Genomic DNA, 20,292 nt, shown 5'->3' with positions numbered 1-20,292 from the left:
TGGCTGTGGCCCAATGTCTAGAACAGTGCATACTTGTGGGAGGACCGCCAGAGTGTGTGCAGGCTGGGATGTACCAGCAGGGGTCATGGAGAAACCAGAGAGATGTGGTACCTCAAAAACTGGGCAGAATTCCCCTGGCTGAGAAGGGATGGGTGCTGGCAAGTCGGTGTAGGGCCAGCTCCATCCTTAACGCAGTGACTGATTGTGACATGTGGTGGGATTAGAGGAACATTCTGAATCATTATTTGGTCAGAACACAAATCTCTTAAATGTCATCAACACAATCTGCCTGACAAAATGATTACTTCCTGCCAAGAAGAGCCCCTCTTAGAGGGACTTGACCCGGATGCCTTTCCAGAGCCCATCCCAGCATACCCCTCCTTCCCCCCTCCCCCCCCCCCCACTCTGTCCCATAGTCTTCCCAGGGCGCACCAAATTATCAGTGAGAGGGAAGTGTAGGGTTTCAGTTACAGACACCCAGGGTGCTCAGTCGTCCAGGCCAGTTTACGGTTCACCATAACATGAAACAGAGAATGGTCTGTCTCAGTTCTTTCTTCATTACCTAGAAAGAAGTTTTTTCTATCCAGGCCCCAAATTAATTTGGTGAGAAATGGCTGGTCTTAATTTGTGCGCAGGATGACCTTGCCCCACCCACCACTCTTCTCAGGTCCACAGGGTTTGAGTGCCTGGGCTGCCTTCATCCAGCAGGCTTCCCTCGCTGTCAGCTGACACGTGCGAACGTCCTTTAAGGCAAACCACCCAGGGACTGCAATCCCAGGCCTCGGTGTTGTGGTTGGGGGGGCGGGGGGGGTCTTGTGGTTCAGGGGCTGCCTGAAGGGTCCGAAGCAGCGGTGGCTGCGCTCCATTCTGCGGCAGTAGGAAGTTACGTACTGACTTCTCCAGTGATGGCCTAGGCCTGTATAAGAACGGCGGGGCCTAGGGTTGGAGAGTGGGGGCGACTGTGAAAGTCAAGGGCAAGTTGGCAGGGGCAGGGCAAGCAGTGCGCGCGGACCCGGCGCAGTAGAGTATTTCCTTCGGGAGGCCCAGACAGTGGGTGGGTGAGTGGGTGGGGCGTGGTGGGCGGGGTCCTCGCAGCTGGTGGCGTTTGAAGCCTTCTCCACCGCGGTGGGAGAGGGGCAGCCTAGAGAAGTTGGCTGCAGGCCTGGGGCGGGGAGGAGGAAGGGGCCCCGCGTTCCCTGAACAGCGGCGCCGGCTGCACCAGCACGTAGTTCACTCCTGTAAGCACAGGACGCGGTGGGCACGTCACCCACGTTGCCAGCTTAACCACCAGCCTGGGGCCAGTTCGGCTCCGGCTGACCTAGGCTCACCGGCAGCGCTGTCCCCTTCGGGTCCCTAGCCGCCCGGGACCAGTTTGGGGAGCAGCCGATCCTTCCAGCGGTAGAGGCCCCGCCCCACCCGTGACCTCGCTCCCAGGCTGGCCGCACCATTGCCCGGAGCTCAGGAGAGAAAGAGCACGGAGGGGGCGAACGGCATGGGTCTCGAGACGCGGCCACCCAGGAACCCTCTTGCGGCGGGGTGCACGAAGAGTTTTTCCGCCCCCAGGCCAGGCCTGCTGCCTCGCGCCTAGCCTGAGCGGACACGCCTCCCCGCCGTGCAAACGTCGCTCTGGAAGAGAAGCGGAGGCAAGCCTCGCCGAGGCGCACCCATCCCTGGTGCCCCTCACAGGCAGGGATGGAGGGACAAAGGGACGCCCTACCGAGGGCTCACTTTCATCCCGGGGTTCCAGGCCGCCACCACACAGAAGCCCTGGCAGGAAAATGCCCCCGCGGGCTCCCCGCTGCTTGGGGGTGGGGGTGGAGAGCGGCCCCCGCGCAGCCACGCCCCGGCCCGCCGCCCTCGGACGTCCTGCGTCAGCGTGCCCAGCTCCCGGCTCAAATTTCCGCTCCTCCTCCCGCCGGCCAAGAGGGCACGCCCATTGGCGAGGGCAGGCCCCGAGGCCGGGCCGGTCCTTCTTGCGGCCCGGATTGGTCCGGCCGCCTACCTACGAACCAACGGCGTCCGCCCCTGCCCTAGGCCACGCCCCCTCCCCAGGCGCGGGCGCGCGACCGCTGTATCCTGACGGTGCGCGCTCTGGGATCCCCGCCCCCTCCGCGCGCGCAGTTCCCCGCGGCCGCCGCCGCCTGTAACCTGCGCCGCCAGGATGTGGCTGGGGGCTGACGTCGGGTCCAGATGTGGCCCCGGCCCCGCCCACCCCCGGGGCCGGGCCGCCCACACCGAGCCGCGGCGCGCACGGCGGCTGTCCCGCCTGCCACAATGCGCGGCGAGGCTGCGGCCGCGACTTGGCGAGACAGTCACTAACGTCGCTGCTCGGCATCCTTAGGACAGGCCGCCTCTGACGCCGCGCGGGGACCCCACGGGCCCGCGCCCCCCATGCGCTCACTCTTTGGTGCCCGGCCGGGCGGGCGCCTCGCGGACGCGGAGCCGCGCGGGTGACGGCAGAGGCGGCTGCGCGCCTAGCCCAGCCCGCGGAGAGGGCGCGCCGCGCCCCCGCCCCCCGCCCGCTCTCCGGAGGCCGTGGGTGCGGATGCGCCGCTGACGACTCGCAGCGACCAGCAGTGCCGCCGGCCCGCCGGCCGGAGACCGCAGCATGGCAGCCGCCGCCTATGTGGACCACTTCGCCGCCGAGTGCCTCGTGTCCATGTCGAGCCGCGCGGTTGTGCACGGGCCGCGGGAAGGGCCGGAGCCCGGACCCGAAGGCGCGGCCGCCGCTGTCGCCGCCACGCTGCCCCGCGTCGAGGAGCGCCGCGACGGCAAGGACAGCGCCTCGCTCTTCGTGGTGGCGCGGATCCTGGCGGACCTCAACCAGCAAGCGCCGGCGCCCGCCCCGGCGGAGCGCAGAGAGGGCGCCGCGGCCCGGAAGGCGAGGACCCCCTGCCGCCTGCCGCCTGCGCCGCCACCCGCCCCCGAGCCCGCCTGCCCCGGCGGCGAAGGTGCGGCGGCCGCGCCCCTCAGCCCCGCGTGGAGCGAGCCCGAGGCCGAGCTCGAGGCGGGGCTGGAGCCCGAGCGGGAGCCAGGGCCCGCGGGGAGCGGCGAACCCGGCCTCAGACAAAGGGGCCGGCGGGGCCGAAGTCGCGCCGACCTCGAATCCCCGCAGAGAAAGCACAAGTGCCACTACGCGGGCTGCGAGAAAGTTTACGGGAAATCCTCGCACCTCAAGGCGCACCTGAGAACTCACACAGGTCAGTAGGGCCGCCCGGGCGCCCAGAGCGCGCGGACGGGGACAGCGCAAGCCACCGGGCCACGCCCCCGGAGCCGCCGGCCGGGCGCGAGGGGCGGTGGGGCCGGGAACGGTCGGGGCCTCGCCCCTTCCCCCCCGCCACACGGTCCCGCGGTCGGCCCCGCGCGCCGAGCGAGGCGGGTCCGGGAGCTGGGAGCCGGCGCCCGCCCGGCGACCGCGCCCCCGCCGGGCACGCCCCCTCCCCGGGCACTCTCGGGCGGGGCCGCGGGGGCGGATGTCGTCATCTGGGCTGCGGGCGTAGACCCCGCCGAGGCCGGGGGGCGGCGCGAGCAGGTGCGGGCGAGCTGGGTGGGGGCCGCGCGTGCTGCTCCGGGAGACAGGCGGTGGGGGCGCCCCGGGGCCGCGGGGGAGGCGGGGTGCCCTCGCCCGGCCCCTCCCCTGCCGGCCCCTCCCTCGCCGGCCGGGCGCGCGCTCGGGATGGGAGGGACCCGCCCGGCTCGGCCCGGGCGAGCGGCGGGCGAAGTTCACGCGGGGACAGGGCTCCCTCCAGCCACTCGGCACATTCTTCACTCTCCTCTTCCTGTAATTTTTCCAGCGCTCTAAGGTTTAATTTGTCCAAACCAGAGCCAGCGGCGGCCGACGCGGGTGGCGGCCCCGGTTCCCCGCCGGAGGCTCTTTGTGGGAGCCCCGCCCATCCGGCCGGCGGGGGCGCGCCCGACCCGAGGGGGCTCCTCGGCCTGGGGGCGCTTTCTCCAGAAAGGAGCGCCCTGTTCACTGCCGGTCGTGTGCGCCTCCCTCTTCCCGGCCCTGCTCTCACCTGCCGGGTGCCGGATGCGTGCGGGCGGCACCAGTACCGGGACGGGCGGCCTTAGCGGACCAGGGACCTCGTAGTTGTTTTTCTTTTTTTAAACACAAAGGTGGGAACAATGTTTTAAGGGATGGTAACCTTTCTCTTTCAGTTTGGCTTAAAAAATTGTGTATTTCCTCTGGGCTCACTTTAAGTCTTCTGGTACACTTAATTCTTTCGCATTTGGAGCAGGTTAAAAAACCCGTATAAATATACTGTTACCTTGTTACCAAAGATTTAGACTTCACATTTGTACAATAGTTCGGGAGCTAGCTAAAAACTGCAGTCCTGAAGACCCTGGAGCTGAAGGACCCCCGTCTCCTGGTAAATTTGGAACTGAGCTGTCTCCAGGTCTGCAGGTGTCAAGGCCAGCGGATCTCAGACAAACCTTTACCTCAGAAGCTGCCCCCGCGGTTTTGGTCCCTTGCTGTGGCCGCCTCAGATAGCTCGGCCGGTGGTGGGGTCGAGGGTGAAGGCGGGGCCATTCTACTCATTCTCAGTCGGAATTTAGGGTGTGTGGACCGAGATAGGGGGTGGGGTTAGTGTAGGGGTGTTGGTTCAGACTGGGAACCTTACTGCCAGGGTGGGTGTGGCCGTGGAGGAGGGGCCAAACTACGTTCGGATCCTGTAGCACCCAGATTACGGGGGCGGGGGCAGTGCATGGGGCGTGGCTCGAGGACCTCCTTGCGGGGGCGAGGCCAGTACTGAGCAGGTAATTTAAGGATAGGAGACTCTCTGCATCCTGTTTCACGGTGGCTTTCCACTCGGCTAGTCGGCTTCGAGAATTGTGGAGGGGCTGGTTGAGGGCCGGGGCTCGCTGTCACGGACAGGGCAGGCTTGGATGGGGGCCTTAGCTGGAGGATAGCGTTTGGGTTTGCTTGCCCCCTGATCCAGGCTGTAGTGTTCCTGAGTGGGCCGCTTGGCTAGATGATTGCTCCGAGGCAATGAGAACTCGGGTCTCCCGCAGTGGGGTGGAACCCAGCCTCTCTGGGGGTGTTCTGAAACCCGAAGCAAGCAGAAGAGGATGGAACCAACACTCTGACTGTAGTGTGCTGTGTCTAAGAGCAGGGAACGGGGCTTGCCGTCCCTGTGTGCAGAAACATGAGGCCCTACCTCTGGAGGAGATGTAGATTTCCAGGTCCCAAATACTGACCTTCAGCCAAACACTACAGTTTAAGTGGTGCCCCAGGTGAATCTGATTATGAACCAAGAACTCACCTCTGGAGGGAGTCTGGTTCAGCTTCTGGTGGAGGGCATGACTAGGGAGCCCATTTCCAGCCTGCCCCCAAGTGTGCAGAACATAATTAACTGGTATTCGTAGAGGAGACAGGGGTAGCCCACAGGCCACAGTGGGTGACCAAGGGGCCAGGCTACCCTGGGAAGACCTGAGCAGCAGCCCCCGGTTCTGAGATAGCTGTGGTTTGGTTTGTGTGCTTCCAGCAGCTTTCTGGGGGGTCTCTGCCGACAATGGTTCAGGTCATACCAGGCCCTCTACTCCACTAGGAGCAACCCCCCCACCCCCCAACCCACCCACCTGCAGCAATTTCATGGCAGAGGGTGAATATCAAAATCACTTTAGCCAAGAAAGCCGTTCACAACTTGCTCTGTCTAGCTCTGTGACCAAGGACGGGTCCCCAGACCTCCCTGCAGCTTGGTCATGTCTCGCCTGACCACTTGGAAGGTCTGTGGGAAATGAGGCTGTGTGTTTGAGAACCCTTTGGGAAGTACAAGCCTCAGCCTTGACTCTGGGGAGACCTGGACTTCCCTGACTGCTGCGATCTCCCAGAGCTGCCTGGCCTGCTTAGTTGTGTGGCAGTGTCCTGAGGACTGATTACCCTGTCACATTTAGGTAATTGTTGATGTTAAGCAAACACGTGATCAAACAAAGACACTCACATTTTTGCAACCCAAGCTGCCTTTTTTTTTTTTTTTTCCTAAGGCACTTATTATTTAGGTAATCAGAATTTCCAGCCCAGATCTGGGAATTTGCTAAGTCTTGCCTTGGGGAGTAGCAAGACCAGGAACATGTTTTCTTGGAGGCTGAAGGGCTTTGATGTGAACATTCAAGGACTTTGAGAAGGAAAGGCCTCTGGCCTTCTGAGGGCAGATCTCCACCTGAGCCAGCCAGGAGATTCCTGCTTGTTGTCTGGAGTGGTGGGGCTTGGCGGGTCCCCAGCAGTAATGGCCACTCAGTCTTTCTTGGCAGAGATGCCTTGAATACATTCCTACCTATTTGTTCCCGCAAAGAATCATTTTCAGAATGTCTCTGTGCCCTGTTTTCCCTGCAGCACTGGGAGCTAAAAATCCAATTGCATGCTGTATGAGCTGGGCCCATTTCAGCAGCTCTGGGGGCCTTGCTGGAAAGGGGGGCACTGTGTTGTGTACAGCCCCTCCCTCCTGCAGACATCCAGAGACATGCCTGGTCACCTGGCCCTCTTTTTGGAGGTGGAGGTAGAGTTAAGATTGCATTCTCAGCCATTTCCTGTAATAATTTGGGTGGGGTTAGTTTGAAGTTTAGCCACCGAACAAGGGATTTGATCATGAGTGAGATTATTGGGGCAGGGTATTCAGGGTATTTAGGTCCCCTCCCCCAACACAAACTCTGGCTATAGAGCCTGGTTTCTAACCACATTCCTCCCATGTACCCCTCGAAGGTGGTTCCTGGTGCAGCTGCCTTGGACAGGCAGCCTGTCAGGGAGTGAGTGGCGGGGATCTCCTTCACCCAGGGCAAAGCCATGCTGGCAGAGGGCCAGCACTTTGTTCGGGACACATCCACACTGGTGGGTCCCGTCCCGTCTCCCTCATAGTCCCAGGCTGCCGGTGGGCCAGTTGTGAAACTTCAAACAATGCAGAAGTGTGTAGACAGAATGTGCCAGCCTTCTCTTCCTCTGGCTAACCACTATCACCTCCTGTTGGTGTCTCCCTTTACAGACCCTTTTAGTGGATTTGCATGTATGCATGCGTGTGCATCCACACAGACATCTGAAAACTATACATGTAGGATCCTAGCAAATATATTCTACCACAGGCTTTTTTTCTGTGTGCTTATTTAACAAGGCACCTTCGTTCTTTATCTGGGCTGCATGGTATTCCCAGGTGTGGCTGCGTGACTGTACCACAACTTGTTTAGCCTTTATCTTGAAAGGATAGTTATGTTGCCTTCTCATTTTTTATCGTTTCATGCCTGTGGCAGTAGAATCCAGTATGTGTGTTGGTGCAGAGGAGCTGGCATTTCTGTAGGATTGAGACCTGGCAGTGTTATTGATAGTAGTGTAGACAGCATTTACATGCATTGTGGAGTTACCATGTTAACTTAAAAGACATGTTATGTTTTTAAAGGAAATAGCACATTATGTTTTTAAAGGAAATAGATGGAGGTCTTGGTCTCCCCAGTACTGAAGTTCCTGCTGTGTTGCTGACTTTTTTTTTTTTTTTTTTTTAAATTTTTTTTTTTCAATGTTTTTTATTTATTTTTGGGACAGAGAGAGACAGAGCATGAACAGGGGAGGGGCAGAGAGAGAGGGAGACACAGAATCGGAAACAGGCTTCAGGCTCTGAGCCATCAGCCCAGAGCCTGACGCGGGGCTCGAACTCACGGACCGCGAGATCGTGACCTGGCTGAAGTCGGACGCTTAACCGACTGCGCCACCCAGGCGCCCCCTGACTTTTTTTTTTTTTTTTACTTCTTCCAGTTCTTCTTTTGCACATGTGAGATCATCATATTGAGAACATTTAAAACAACCCTAAAACCACCATTACTCTCTCACGGCTCAGACCAGCTCTCCTGCTGCCATCTGTTTTTTTTTTTTTTTTATTTACTTATTTTGAGAGAGAGAGAAAGAGAACGAGAACTGAGGGGGGAGGGGCAGAGAGAGAGAGGGAGACAGAGGATCCGAAACAGGCTCTGTGCTGACAGCAGAGACCCTGATGTGGAGTTTGAACTCACAAACTGTGAGATCATGACCTGAGCCAAAGTCAGACACTTAACCTGCTGAGCCACCCAGGTGTCCCTCTCCTGCCATCTTTACTTGGCTTACCCTGCAGCCTAGCCTGGGTAAGGGCTCAACCCCTGCAGCAGTCAGCTGTGCCCTCGCACCCTGAAGTGCCTCCTGGCTTGTTGGCACTGGGGGAGGGACTGATGTGATGCCTTTTGAAACTGTCCCTCCCCTGGCTAAAAGAGGGCTGGAGCCCTTCCTGTGTGAGCAATCTGACAGGACCACCCTTGACTTAACCAGAGGTACCATGTGCAAGGCTTCAAATCTGGAAGACAGCCCCGCCCCTTCAGAGTTGGCACTGTGAAGTCTGCTCACTGAAATGAGCTCATGACAGCCCCAACACTGTAAGGGCCTGTTTGCTTTGACCTTATTCTGAATTGAGTTGGTCGTTAGGTTCCTAGATGTAGCAAGTTAAAAGGGGAAAGGGGAGATAAGATAGCAGCTACAACCAAGGAAGGAAATAAGCCAACAAGTTATTAATATGTATATGTGTGTGTATGCACGTGTATCTAAATCTATAACTCAAGAAACCCAACCCAGCCACACTGTGCTGGAACGAATGTGGCGCTGTTTGTGGAGGGGCCTGTAGTCCTCCTCAGTAGTCCCCTAGGCCTGCATTCTATAATAACTGACGTTTGTAACAGCGGTCTTGACATATCAGGGCACTATTAAAGTGTGTCTGGTTTATGCTTTAAGAAAGCAGTTAAACTCATTTTTGAAATGAAAACTTCAGGGATGATACACTCAGCTCTCTGTTGTATCTAATAGCAGGCTGCTTGCTAGGGACAGGCATTGTTCTGTTTGCATTCATTCCTCATAAGCTTTTTAGTCTTCACAGGACCCTATGAAATAGGTACTGTTGTTATTACTAGTCCTCAAATAATGATGCCAAGGCCCAGATGGATTAAGAAATATGCCCACAGTCACACAGCAAATGAAGGGGGAGCTGAGGTTTGTGCCTGGGCAGCCACACTTCTGAGTTTGGGTCTGCCCGCTGTGCCTGGCTGCTCTTCCTGCCTGGACCTGTGTTCCAGGGGAGGGCAGGTGCCTCCTGGTATTTAGAAGTCTTCCTGTCCCAAGCACACTGCTTCCCTCACAAATTCTTATTGTGAAATGTTAAGGGAGTAATACAGTGAACGCTCATACGTTCCTCTAGACTCCTCAGTTAAATATTTGTCACCCTTTTATTTTTATCCCTTTTTTCCCTTTCTCTACTGTATTTTCTCCCTTGCCTATCTCTCCTCTCTCTTTAAATAGTACATATTATGTAACATACAGTCCATATTCACTTCTCCTAATGATCGCCAAGATGTCCCATGTAGGGTCTGGAATCCAGTTCATCACACATTGTGTATGGTTGGCATGTCTTTTTAGTTTCCTTTAGTCTGGGACAGTCTTGGCCTTTTGTTGTATTGGCATTTTAGGGATCCAGATTAGTTGTCTTGTGGAACATCCCACAGTCTGGATTTGTCAGATTGCTTCCCCCTGATTAGATTTAGCATAAACAGTTTTTGGTGGGAAATACGACACAGGTCATATAATGTTGGGCACTTGCACGCACCACAGTGGGGGCTCGTGTGGTCAGGTTGTCTGATTGCTGGATCACATACGTGGTTAAAGTGGTGTCTGCCAGGTCTCTTCACTATAAAGGGACACAGTCCTCCTGATAATAAGTAACTGGTAGGTAGGGTGACACTCCAAGACTGGGTTTTTGGAGGGTTAGGGTGCTGCTGGTCCTGCATGTACAGCCAGGTGCTGTGTTGGTGCAGGTGCAGTGTCTGCCCATCTCTGTTCAGCCCCCTTCTGTCTGGTCCACCTGGTAGGTTTCTGTTTCATCTTATGACTGGACAAGTCCATTGACTGGACAAGTGCTGGCATTTCTGGGTCCTGCTGTTGGAAGTCCTTTTATAGTCAAAGGACAGCTCAGCCTAGTCTTAGGAGCTCCCTTCCCAAACAAACAACACGCCCTGATTTTATTTTGAATGAAAGTCTTTCCAGATGGTACTTATAGCCTTTTTTTTAGTTAGCTCACCCTGGCTCTGTGGCCACAGGTGACCCATCCCCCAGGCCTGGGGGGGGGGCGGCGTTGGCCTGCAGCCAGTGATACCCTTAGGATCTTGGTGGGTCTCTACATGCTTTCCAGAAGAAAATAAATATTGATCTAAGTTCACACACCCAAGCCTGTTTTACTTCCCTTTCATAGTGCCAAGTGGGGTCATTTTCTTGAGAAGTCAACTTCCCGTCAAAATGGAAATAAACTTTGAAGTGTTGTCTCCAGCTTGGCAGTTGAGAAGTGACTGCTGTGATGGGACTAGGATGGGGGTGGTGGGGGTTTGGCTGCCATGGCCCCTGGGGGGGACCCTGAGCCTGGAAGGCCTTCCCCTGTTCTAGGTCAATATAATGGAGACTCAAATGCTAATTTTTTACTCTTTTGACAGTGACTTGACACTAGGCACTTGATGTAAGACAGAGAAATCTTCACCCAACCAAAAGCTCTGTCATTTGGCTACACTTACACACACGTAAATGTGCTCTCTGGTTTGATGTTGCATCCAAGCCCGGAACGTGTTTACATGGGACCTGTGATTCTGGTTCATTTACTCAGTTTGATCTCAATCCCGTCTTCCAACATCTGTGGATCAGCCCTGTGCCAGTCAGCCTTCTTGGAGGCATGGAGTCCCCTCAGCTGAAACTAGGCTGTGGTAAAGAGGTTGGTCATCTGCCCTGCTATCCCCCTTGCCCCTTTTAGTGTGCCCTGGCACTGGTGTGCCTTCCATTCAGCTCCTGTTCCCCTTCTGCCCCAGGGCCTGGACATTATCCCATTTGCTGTTGGACATCGTGTGCATGGTCGGGGGAGCAGCCTTGACCAGTCCATAGTTTTAACTAACATCATCCTGGACAAACAGAACAGAGGGTACAGGTTTTTATTTTGGGGTGTGTGTGTTGGGGGTGGGGGCGTCTGTTTATTGTTTTTCTTTTTTGAAGTTCATCACACAAAAATACTTGCTAACCAGGAACTTGGCCACACTCCGTGGCGATTGGCCAGTCTGTCCCAAGGTGACCTGTTTGGAAAAGCACTGAGGCTTGATGCCTCAGATTAAATGTCCCTGTGCTGCTGCCACAGGGGTGTGGCCTTCCTGCATGGGTGGGTGACCCATGGTCCCCTGAGCACAGGGTATAAGCTCATCTCCTTGGAGCTAGAGCCCAGGGAACATCATGGAAGAGCTTTGCAAGAAATAGGGGCCCAAATTAAAAATCACTTTGTTGGGCTCCTGTCCCAGGAGCTTCTGAAGGTGGAGTTCTGGGACATGGCTGTCTCCTGCAAACATGGGGCCAGTTGGAAGGAAGCTTGGGAATGGGGAGAGGATGAAGTGGGCTTAGAGGAGCTCAGGGGGCTTCCTGCTCCCTACCCAGGACCACCACATCGACGTGGAGGGGTATCAGCAAGGCGATGGCTAGACAGCTTGGCTGGTGGTCAAGGGCCTAAATTGGGGCCTTCTGACACTCTTGTGTTAGTAGGACTGATGTCATTCTCCTTGAGTATGTGTAGGACCCTGTACACTTTCTCTCTGACTTTTTCACTTGTCTTTAACTCTCTTTTATGGTATAAATGCTTGCTCACACACACACACAAAGGATAAAGGGAACTTGGTTTGGGGCTAGAGGTAGAAGTTAGTTAATGGCAGATCAAGAATAGAGGTTTTTGCAAGGAAGTGTTGGGAAAGAGAGGAAACAGAAAGAGACATACTTGAGTCTTAGAGCTCAGCCCTTTAGGAGAGAGAAGTAGGGGCCTAGGCGCCCAGGTGTGTCCTTGGCACAGAGTGATGTTTGACCTGGGCCATTGGCTGGGCTAGTTGTTCAAGACCATGTCTGGGATTAAGGGAAGGGTCTGGGAACTGGGGGTTGGCACCATGGGTGCACCTCAGACATCTTACCGGTAACAAACTCAAATGTATTTTCATTGAAGGAGAAATAATAAATGTTAATTTATTTTTTTTAATTACATAGTTGCCCTTGTAACAAGTGATGGACAATCTGGCTACTTAGCAGTCTGTTGTCTTAGTTTACATTCTGCTGTCTGCTTCCCTGCCTTACTGCCTGTTGGCCTCATTCCCTTGACTGGCCACATCTGGTTTGTCCACTATTCATTGTGGTCCCCATGTCTCTCCCCACACCCCTCCGTGGTCCGGGAATACTGAATGGCGGGTGGCGGGGTAGGTGGGGACCTGGGCCCTGGAGACACCATGCACTGGTCCTCTCCATCCCATCATGGAGATCTTGCCTGCTCCTTCCAGTGGCTTCACATTCTGGATTTCCTTGTGCTTATTCATCAGTTGCCATTTTTGTCTCTGAATGGTGTGGTGGAGGAGGCGGCCCCTCATAGCAGCCTGTGGGGACCCAGAAGGGACTCCTGCTTGCAGCCCTGTGTGTTAAGGGCAGTTTCCAAAGGTTTCCTAGTCTTTTCCAGAGTGCATCTTTTTGGCTGCTTGCATGGCATGTCCTGCTTTCTAAAATTACTTTGCTGATTGGCCATAGGCCTCTGGGGTGAAGAGGAGGGTCCAGGGGCTTTGCAGGATGCTGTCTTTTATCCTGAGGAGATGTAGTATCAGAATTTTATGCCATGCCCTCTCTGTTGGGGTGGGGCTAGGGTCTGCCATTGGAGGCCTTATGCTGTCCTGGTGGTGAGCACAAAGGTCATTGTCTTGAGTTGCTGTTAGGTCTTTGGGTCTCAAAGGAAATCCAGCCTCAGCTTCTTCTAGGTTCTGATTTGAAGCTGTTCTTCCTTGATGGTTGGTGGGTGTTACATGTTAGCATTTTGCTTTGGATGGGTTGCCTCATTCTGAAGTGTACTAACTTTAGCCTTTGAAAAACTTCCACTTTCATTTCCCTTTCCCTGATCTCACTGGTCTCCTTGAATCTGAGCTGAGACTCCTTCCTACACTCAGGCCCTTCTGTCCCACATTCAGTACTGCACCATGGCCTCAGAAGACAGGTATTTATGTGTGTGCCTGTGTGTGTGTGTGTGTGTGTGTGTGTGTGTGTGCGCGCGTGCGCATGCACTGTCAGCTGCCCCCAAAGCTCAGGAGATTGTTCCTTTGGAAGTAAGCCAGTCACAAGGCATCTGGCCAGGTGGTACAGGCTGCAGCAGGGATGGTTTCTTCTTCATGAACCCCAGTGGGGCTGTATCACCTCAAAGCCAGAGCCTTGCAAGAGCAGAGAAGGAGGGAGTAGTATGTGCTGGATAGGGTGGGGACCCAGGAGCCAAGCTGGAGGGTGTGCAGTCCAGGTCCCTGGTGGAGTTCTCCTTCTCAGGCCATTCTGCCCTTGACCTTTTTCACTGGGGCAGACAGTCTGGTATGGAGGCCTGGATGAGGCCAGGTGCATGGAAGCTCTTTGCCTACCCAGCCGAGTGTGCAACCTGGTGTGCCCTCACTTCTCATACTCCACCACCACCTCCTGCTCCTTGCTTCCCCTCCTCTCCTCCTTTCTCCCCTTTCCTACTGTTCCCCGCCCACCTCCCCCTTCTCTTGCTCCTTTCCTTTCCTCCCTTCCCTTCCCCCCTCCTTCCCCCCCTTCTGCTTACCCCCTTCCCTCTCCTCTCCGTTTTCTCCCCCTCCTCCTTTCCCTTCCTCCTCTTTTTCCTCCCCCTCCCTTCCCCCTCTCCTCTCCTCTCCCTCCTTGCACCCCAGGACTAAGCACATTTTTAACTTGCTGTCAGGGGTTTCCAGCCCACAGGACTAAGGCAGGAGGGTGTACTGGGGGAGTAGGGCCCCAGGAACTTGAGGAGAACCAGTGAAGATACCTCTCCTTTGTGCTGTAGCCCAGGCTCAGCCTGGGAGACCCTGTGGGGCGGCTGTGGCTTCCTCCTTGCACCCTCTGGGGATGCCCTGGCAGCTCTTCCCTGGGAGGTAGCCTGGTGGGCTGTCAGCCTCCTACACAATGAGAGGTAAACAGTGGGTCACCTTGGCAACTGGCGGAGCTGGGGCTCAAAGTGCTTGTGGCAAGAGAAGTTCTCATTGTCTCAAGTTTCTGGGATGGCGTTCTGTTTTGATTTTTTCTTTAATTAGCTGGAGTGACTAAGATACCAAAATGACTGACCTGGTTCCTATAATTTCTTAATAAACATTTATATTCCCTTCATAGGAAGAACATTTCTTCCAGTGATTCATTGACTTTTTCTTTTAGACTATGGCAAGGCCCTGGCGAGGCAGGGTGGGGGTGGCACAAAGGGCCCCCACTGCCGACAGCCGTGCCAGCTGGCGAGGGTCCAGGCCCTGGGAGCACTCATGTAAACACCACACCAAGATTGTACTGGTTTTGAGGTTGATTATGTTCCGTGGAAAATTTGGGGGCGATGCCTCTCTTATCTTGGGGTGTTCAGATCCCCATAATTGGAGCTTCCAGAAGTCCTCTGAGAGACCTGTAAGTCTTTCTGAGCCTAAGCAGTGCTCTTTTCACCCGATGCCAGATTCTCCTGGGAGGCCAAGGTGTGAACTAGTTTTACGTCTTGGTACAAGGTGACGCTTCAGCGTGTTTGTTGTTAAACAGTAACTGCCCATATGTGCGTAGCTTGGGCTGGATGTGCCAGATTGGGTGGCCTCCTGCCACCCTGCTGGCTGTCTGAGGGAGTGCCAGGCCACACAGGGCCCTGGGAGGTGCTGGTGAAGCTCAGCCCCAGGTTCTTGTGCAGGCCTTGCCCTTTACCTGGGGCTTCCTTGGGCCTCTCTGCTTCATCCCCCTGTCTATTACCCAGTACAGTCACCTGCCCCTATCGAGGAGGAGCCTGGTGAGTACATTGGAAGGCTGAAAGTTGACTTCCTTTGTTTTATCATCGGTAGAGGTGATCCAGGTGGCCCTGGCTGGTGGTGTGTCCTTTGAACTGCTCTGCAGTTCACACCTAGGCCTGCATCCAGAGTCCCTTCTTCATCCTGGGCACGCAGGGCCCCTGGGTCCCCTTCTCTCCACATAGGCTGAATTCTTGCTGGGTTGGGCCGGGCTGCCCTGTGGCCTCATGGCCAACACCCTGTGTGTACCTGTGTCGAAAGCATTTCCCTGCAGCGGGACTGTTGCCATCACTGGGGGAGGGCGGGGGGGGGGGGGAGTCCACCAACCCCAAACTGAAGGAAATGTCTATATTTGTTGCATTTATTTGTGGTGAGTCTCTGGTGTTACCTGTTCATGCACTGTGCCTTTCAGCTTTTCCAGATTTTTGTGTCAGTTGCTGGGCAGCCTCCCTACCTGGTCACTGAGAAGCCTTGTCATCCTTTCTCCCTTTGTATGAGACCTTTTTCAAGGATGTCCGTAGAATTAGATTTTTTTTTTCTTGGTGAAGGATTTACATTTTTTATGATGTTGAAGAAAAAACACAAAGGTGTTGAAATGGCATTGAAGAGTGTTGAAAGTTCAAAGCCCTAATCCATTTGGGAGTTTTGTCAGAAATCCGGTGCGTCTGTGTGCCCTTTGTCAGTCCTAACAATTTGGGCTTTGGACTTTGGGCCCCACCCCACTGCCCTCTCCTCCCAGCAGCAGGCAAGTTTGTGTGCCCAGTGTTACAGTCAGCTCCTGAGGGAGCCTCTCAGTGTTTTTATCAGAGAAAGTCCTTTTTGCCTGATTATGCTTTGTCATTTAAACAGAGGGACTAAATGGAATGTTGATGAGGACTCCAGGCTTTGGAGTGAGAACAGATTGAGCTGGCCAGGGTTCTTATCTGTAAAGCAGGTTGGGGCATGCTGACCTCAGAGGAGAGGAGGAGTGTGTGTGTGAGTAGAATGTGTGGCGTATGAATGTGTGGTGTATGCATCTGTGTTGCGTGGGGGTAGGGTTTGTATGTGTCTGTGTGGTGTGTGTCTGTGTGTTTAACCTGCAGGAGCAGAATTTCACCCACTACAGTGATGCTCTTGGGTACCCAAATGAACGTTTTTGCTGCCTTCTCTTTTGAAAAAGGAAAAAAAAAAAAAAGAACAGAACAAACAACAACAGACAATTTAGAACTACTTTTTTGAAACAGGTGCCAGCTCATGTCCCCACCCTCTGGCACCGCATGTGGGGTGACCCTCACCGGCCTTGTGGCCCCAGCCACACCCCAGTCCATAAAATGCCCGTCTTGAGTTGTGGGAGGATGAAGCAGGAGCCTGCCACAGAAAGGCAGATTCCTTGAGCATCTTGTTGCTATGGAGACCTGCTTCCTGGGGAGCTGTGCTCAGGCTAGGGCAGCCCCCTCTCAGGTGAGCCTCATTTGTTACTGGGTAACTGTAAAGGAGCCCTCCCAGGCCCCAGCCAGCTGTACCTGGCCTGACTCTTTTTAAAAAGCAGAAGCAGCTGAACGGGAACCTTGAGGTGGAAGACCCCATCACTGGTCACCAGAGCAGTTCTGGGTGTGCCCAACAGCCTGAGGTGGACTCAGGCCTAGCAGCATCTCCCTGCCATGGTGTCAGGCAGGCTCGTGGTGACAGACACTGTGCCAGCCCTGCCCAGTGACTCCACCTAAGTGGAAGGACTTTCTGAGTCCAGGTGTGCTCTGCGGGAGACTTCCAGAAGCACGATGACTGAGTTCATACCCGCAGCCTAGCTCTTGAGTCCAAGGGCAGCAGAAATCCTGCTTGCCGTGAAACTTGCTTCACCCAACACTCCCAGTGGCTCCTTCAAGTGGAGAGCGCCTGGTTCTGCTGCTAGAGCCGCTTAGACGCGGACGCGCGCAGCCAGGGAATCCCACTCAGGACTCATATTTGCTATTTTTGTAACTTCCTGGGCTTCTCTGGTTTCAGCACTCATTCTGCTTCTTGTTTGCAGGAGTAATTGCTTTCATGAGCTTTGGGCCATCTGTGGATTTCTTTTCCCCTCTATTTTTTTTTTTCTTTTTTGGGGCAGCAATTCTATGTTCGCAGATATGAGAATTGTTTCCTAAAGGGAAGCATGAAAGCGTTCTTGAGGCTGGCTTTTCAGCTGTCGAACCACAGTTTCATACCCTTTTCCTGCTTGCTTTTCATCTTCGTGTGAATGTGTTTGGCATCAAGATGCTTCCTGTGTGGTCTGAGGTGACTATTTTGAATGAATGTAAGGATGGAGGGCATCTAGTCTGAGATGACACCTGGGCACTAACGTGGCCTTCCTTGCTCTCTCCTGGCATCTCCTTGTTCCAGAGGATATTTGTGAACATTGGGTCGGGGCAGGGGTTCCCTTTCCTTCTGCGGACCCCACCCGGCCCCTCTGCTCAGACAGGAGAGGCCGCCAGGGGCCTGTGCTGTTTCTTTCTCCTGCTCGAGTGGCCAAGTGGGCCTCCTCCCTTTTTGGCTCTGAGTGAGTGGGCTGTGGTGAGACCCCTGAGCTGACCCTTCTGGTTCAGGTGCAGCTGCTATAGCTGTCTGCTCAATGCCACCTGGGAGAAGCAGCGGCTGGGTCTGTGGTGGCCACGTTTGGATGCCCTTCAACGTGTAGAGATAGGCATGTCCCCTGTCCTTCTCATAGGGGTGGGGGAGCAGAAGCCAGGGCTGTCTGTGCAGCAGCCTGGACAGGTGCAGTCTCCAGTAGAGGTGGCTGACCTGGCCTCTGCAACCTGTGCTTTCCCAGTCAGCACCCCGGGTGAGTGGGGAGATTGCCTGCAGGGTGCTCACCTGTGTGGAGAAGGCAAGGGGGCTGGAGGGGTGTCCAGCCTCCTGTGGGGCCCAGCGTGGGGAGGCATTTCATCCAGTAGCTGGCCTGGGTGCTCAAGAGCCCTCACAAGGCATGGGCCCACCTGTGCTAGCCGCATCCTGGGCTACAGTGGTGTAAACTGGATTTCATATGTTAGGGTACAGTTTGCAACAACGTGGAAATGGCCTGGGAAATTTTCCTGCTTATGCTGCCCGTTGTCGAGAGCTGGCCAGCCCTGGGTGCTCAGTGTGCTCTCTGGGTTTTGGAGGTTCTGACTCTGGGCTGCCATGACTCCATGGAAGATAGTCATGCAAAGGCCCAAGGCAGAAAACCCCAGGGCGTCTTGGGCTCTCAGGCACAGAACTGGTGTCACCTGTTCCCGAATCAGCTTGGGAAGGCCAGAGGTGTCTGCCGTCTCAGTTTTTCTGGAGGGCAGAGTCACCCCTCTGCGGCTCCTGCCCAGCCCCGGGGTGCTCCACGTGGTCATCCTGCTTTAATGTATCTTTGTTGAGGGAGTATCTTGTCACTGCCCCCTCTGCACCTCCTTTTCCTGTGGCTGAGTTTTGCGTAACAGTCTCCTCCCAACGAGGCAGGTCACACAGATTCGAGTGAAAGGCCCCGCCTGCCCAGCAAATACTCGTGGCACAAATAACTGGCTCTCTGAGATGACGTTGACCTTGGGGGATGCTCCCTGCTTTTATTCAAATGTTTGTGTCCCCCCCCCCACCCCAGATTCTTATGTTGAAATTCTAATGCCCAATGTGTTGATATTTGGAGGTGGGGCTTTTGGGAGGTGATTAGGTCATGAGCCCTCATGAACAGATTAGTGCCCCTATAAAAGAGGCTCCCCAGAGCTCCCTTGCCCTTTCTTCCTTTTGAGGACACAGTGGGAAGACACCAGCTATGAACCAGAAAGAGGGCCCCCACCAGAACTCGACCATGCTGGAGCCTTGATCTTGGACTTCCTGTTCTACAGGACTGTGAGAAATATATTTCTGCTGTTTGTAAGCTACCCCGTTGGTGGTATTTTGTTCCAGGCTGAGCAAACGAAGATGCTCCCCAACTCCTTTGGGCAAATACTCAGCAACACTTCCCCAACTACCTCAGATTAGTGCCTTGTGCCTTCAAAGTCCAGAGCCTGTCACTCCAACTGCAGGGGCAGGACTTGTTCTCCCAGCCCTGCCCCTGAAGATGGGGGCACCCCAGGTCTATCCTGACAGCAGCCTGCACCTAGTCTCCCACCTGGCCTCCCTCCCTTGCAGCAGGGCTGGTGTCAGCAGAGGAGTCTCCTGAGTATGTCTTCATCACTCCCTTCACCTGAGTTTTCAGGATGTTGACACTTGAAATGGGCTGTGGCTCAGAATTTTCTAAGCATCCAATTCGCAGGGGTTCCAGGGAGGGGATTGGGGGTGTTGAGATCAAGGCCAGGAACCAGCAGCCCCCTAGGCACTCACCAGACATGCTTCCTCAGTACCCTAGCTGGTGACCTTTGCCTTGTGGGGTGGCCTGTCATGGGCTGGGCCCACAGTGCAATGAGGGGTCACCCCCTTCTCAGGAGCCTGGCCTGAAGGTACTATTCCTACCAGTGAGAAGGGAGAGCACTGGAGGACTCTCTGGAGGACTGGGCTGTCATTCCATGCCCTATCCCAGGGCCAAACATGGTGGTCAACAGGATTTGTCCCAAGAATGTGGGGAATGAGTTCTGGTCCTTGAGTTTACAGGTTTTTGTTTTTTTCTCCTAAAAGCAGTAGAATCTTTCTTTCGACCAAATCCCATGGATTCCAGTGTAGGACGGAGTTGGGGAGGATTGCTGTCTGGCGCTGGAGGGATTTTTGGCTGTGGAGCCTTCTGTCACTGAGCAGTCCTGGGCACCCTGCACGTACCCTGAAGACAGTCCCAGTGGGGTTGGCTGTGTTGTCCCGAGGCTAGCATAGGGTCCTGCTTCTGTACCTAAGTGACTTGGGGGAAGGAAGCGAGATGAATGGAGGTCAGCCCCCAAGGCCACAGGTGCAGGCTAACCCTTGGGGCTGGGCCAGGGAGTTGGGCCCTTATGGTCTGTGGCAGGTTCTTCTGGGGTCTGTGGTCAGTGTCCTGTTGCTTTTCAGAGGGTGTCACTCTGGCTGCCCAGGCTTTCATCAAGGGTGATTGGGTTGGGACTCTATGGGGTCCAGCAGGCAGAGGTAGTGTTGAGACCCTGGCCAGAGCATGGGGCAGAGTGTGGTGGACAGAGGCACGTAAGGTCACAAGATGGTGGGCAGGGGAGTCTCAACCCACCCTGCAGCCTGGCTCCGAAGCACTGGGCTCTCAAGACGGGAGAGAGAAAGTGGCCAGGGGTCAAGGCAACGGTCTGCAGGTGTGGGGGTGGGGTTGACCCCGCCATTGACACACACTGGACTGGTGTGTAAAGCTGCATTTGTGGGGTGTCAGCAGACAGTGTCAGGGTGGGGGACATAAGGCATGGGGTTTTGTCACTCATTCCCTGAATGCCACAAGTTTCCTGGCTCTAGCTGGTGCTTCTGCCCCTTGAAGACTTGGTGTCTGAGTCCAGCACTATGTGACCTCATCCCCACATGCTGCTGTGGGTGGGGGCACGGAGTGGGGTGGGGTGTGGGTGTCTGCAT

At 55.2% G+C, this 20,292-nt stretch overlaps 1 protein-coding gene across 1 annotated transcript in view; it reads left to right on the top strand.

Moving 5' to 3' along the window:
• Nucleotides 1-2,226: 2,226 nt before the first annotated feature.
• Nucleotides 2,227-20,292, top strand: part of KLF13 (KLF transcription factor 13) — a 50,963-nt gene continuing 32,897 nt past the window's right edge. Inside the window, exon 1 of the mRNA XM_047086854.1 lies at nt 2,227-3,200. Coding sequence (XP_046942810.1) covers nt 2,609-3,200 — 592 coding nt within the window. The 5' untranslated portion in view covers nt 2,227-2,608. The remainder of the gene's footprint in view (nt 3,201-20,292) is intronic.

Source organism: Lynx rufus, unplaced genomic scaffold (genome assembly GCF_022079265.1).
Source record: "Lynx rufus isolate CCGP_SWC_20201006 ecotype Redwood Valley unplaced genomic scaffold, mLynRuf1.p SCAF_21, whole genome shotgun sequence".
In the NCBI taxonomy this organism is placed as follows: Eukaryota; Metazoa; Chordata; class Mammalia; order Carnivora; family Felidae; genus Lynx; species Lynx rufus.
This window is presented reverse-complemented; position numbering and strand designations above follow the sequence as displayed.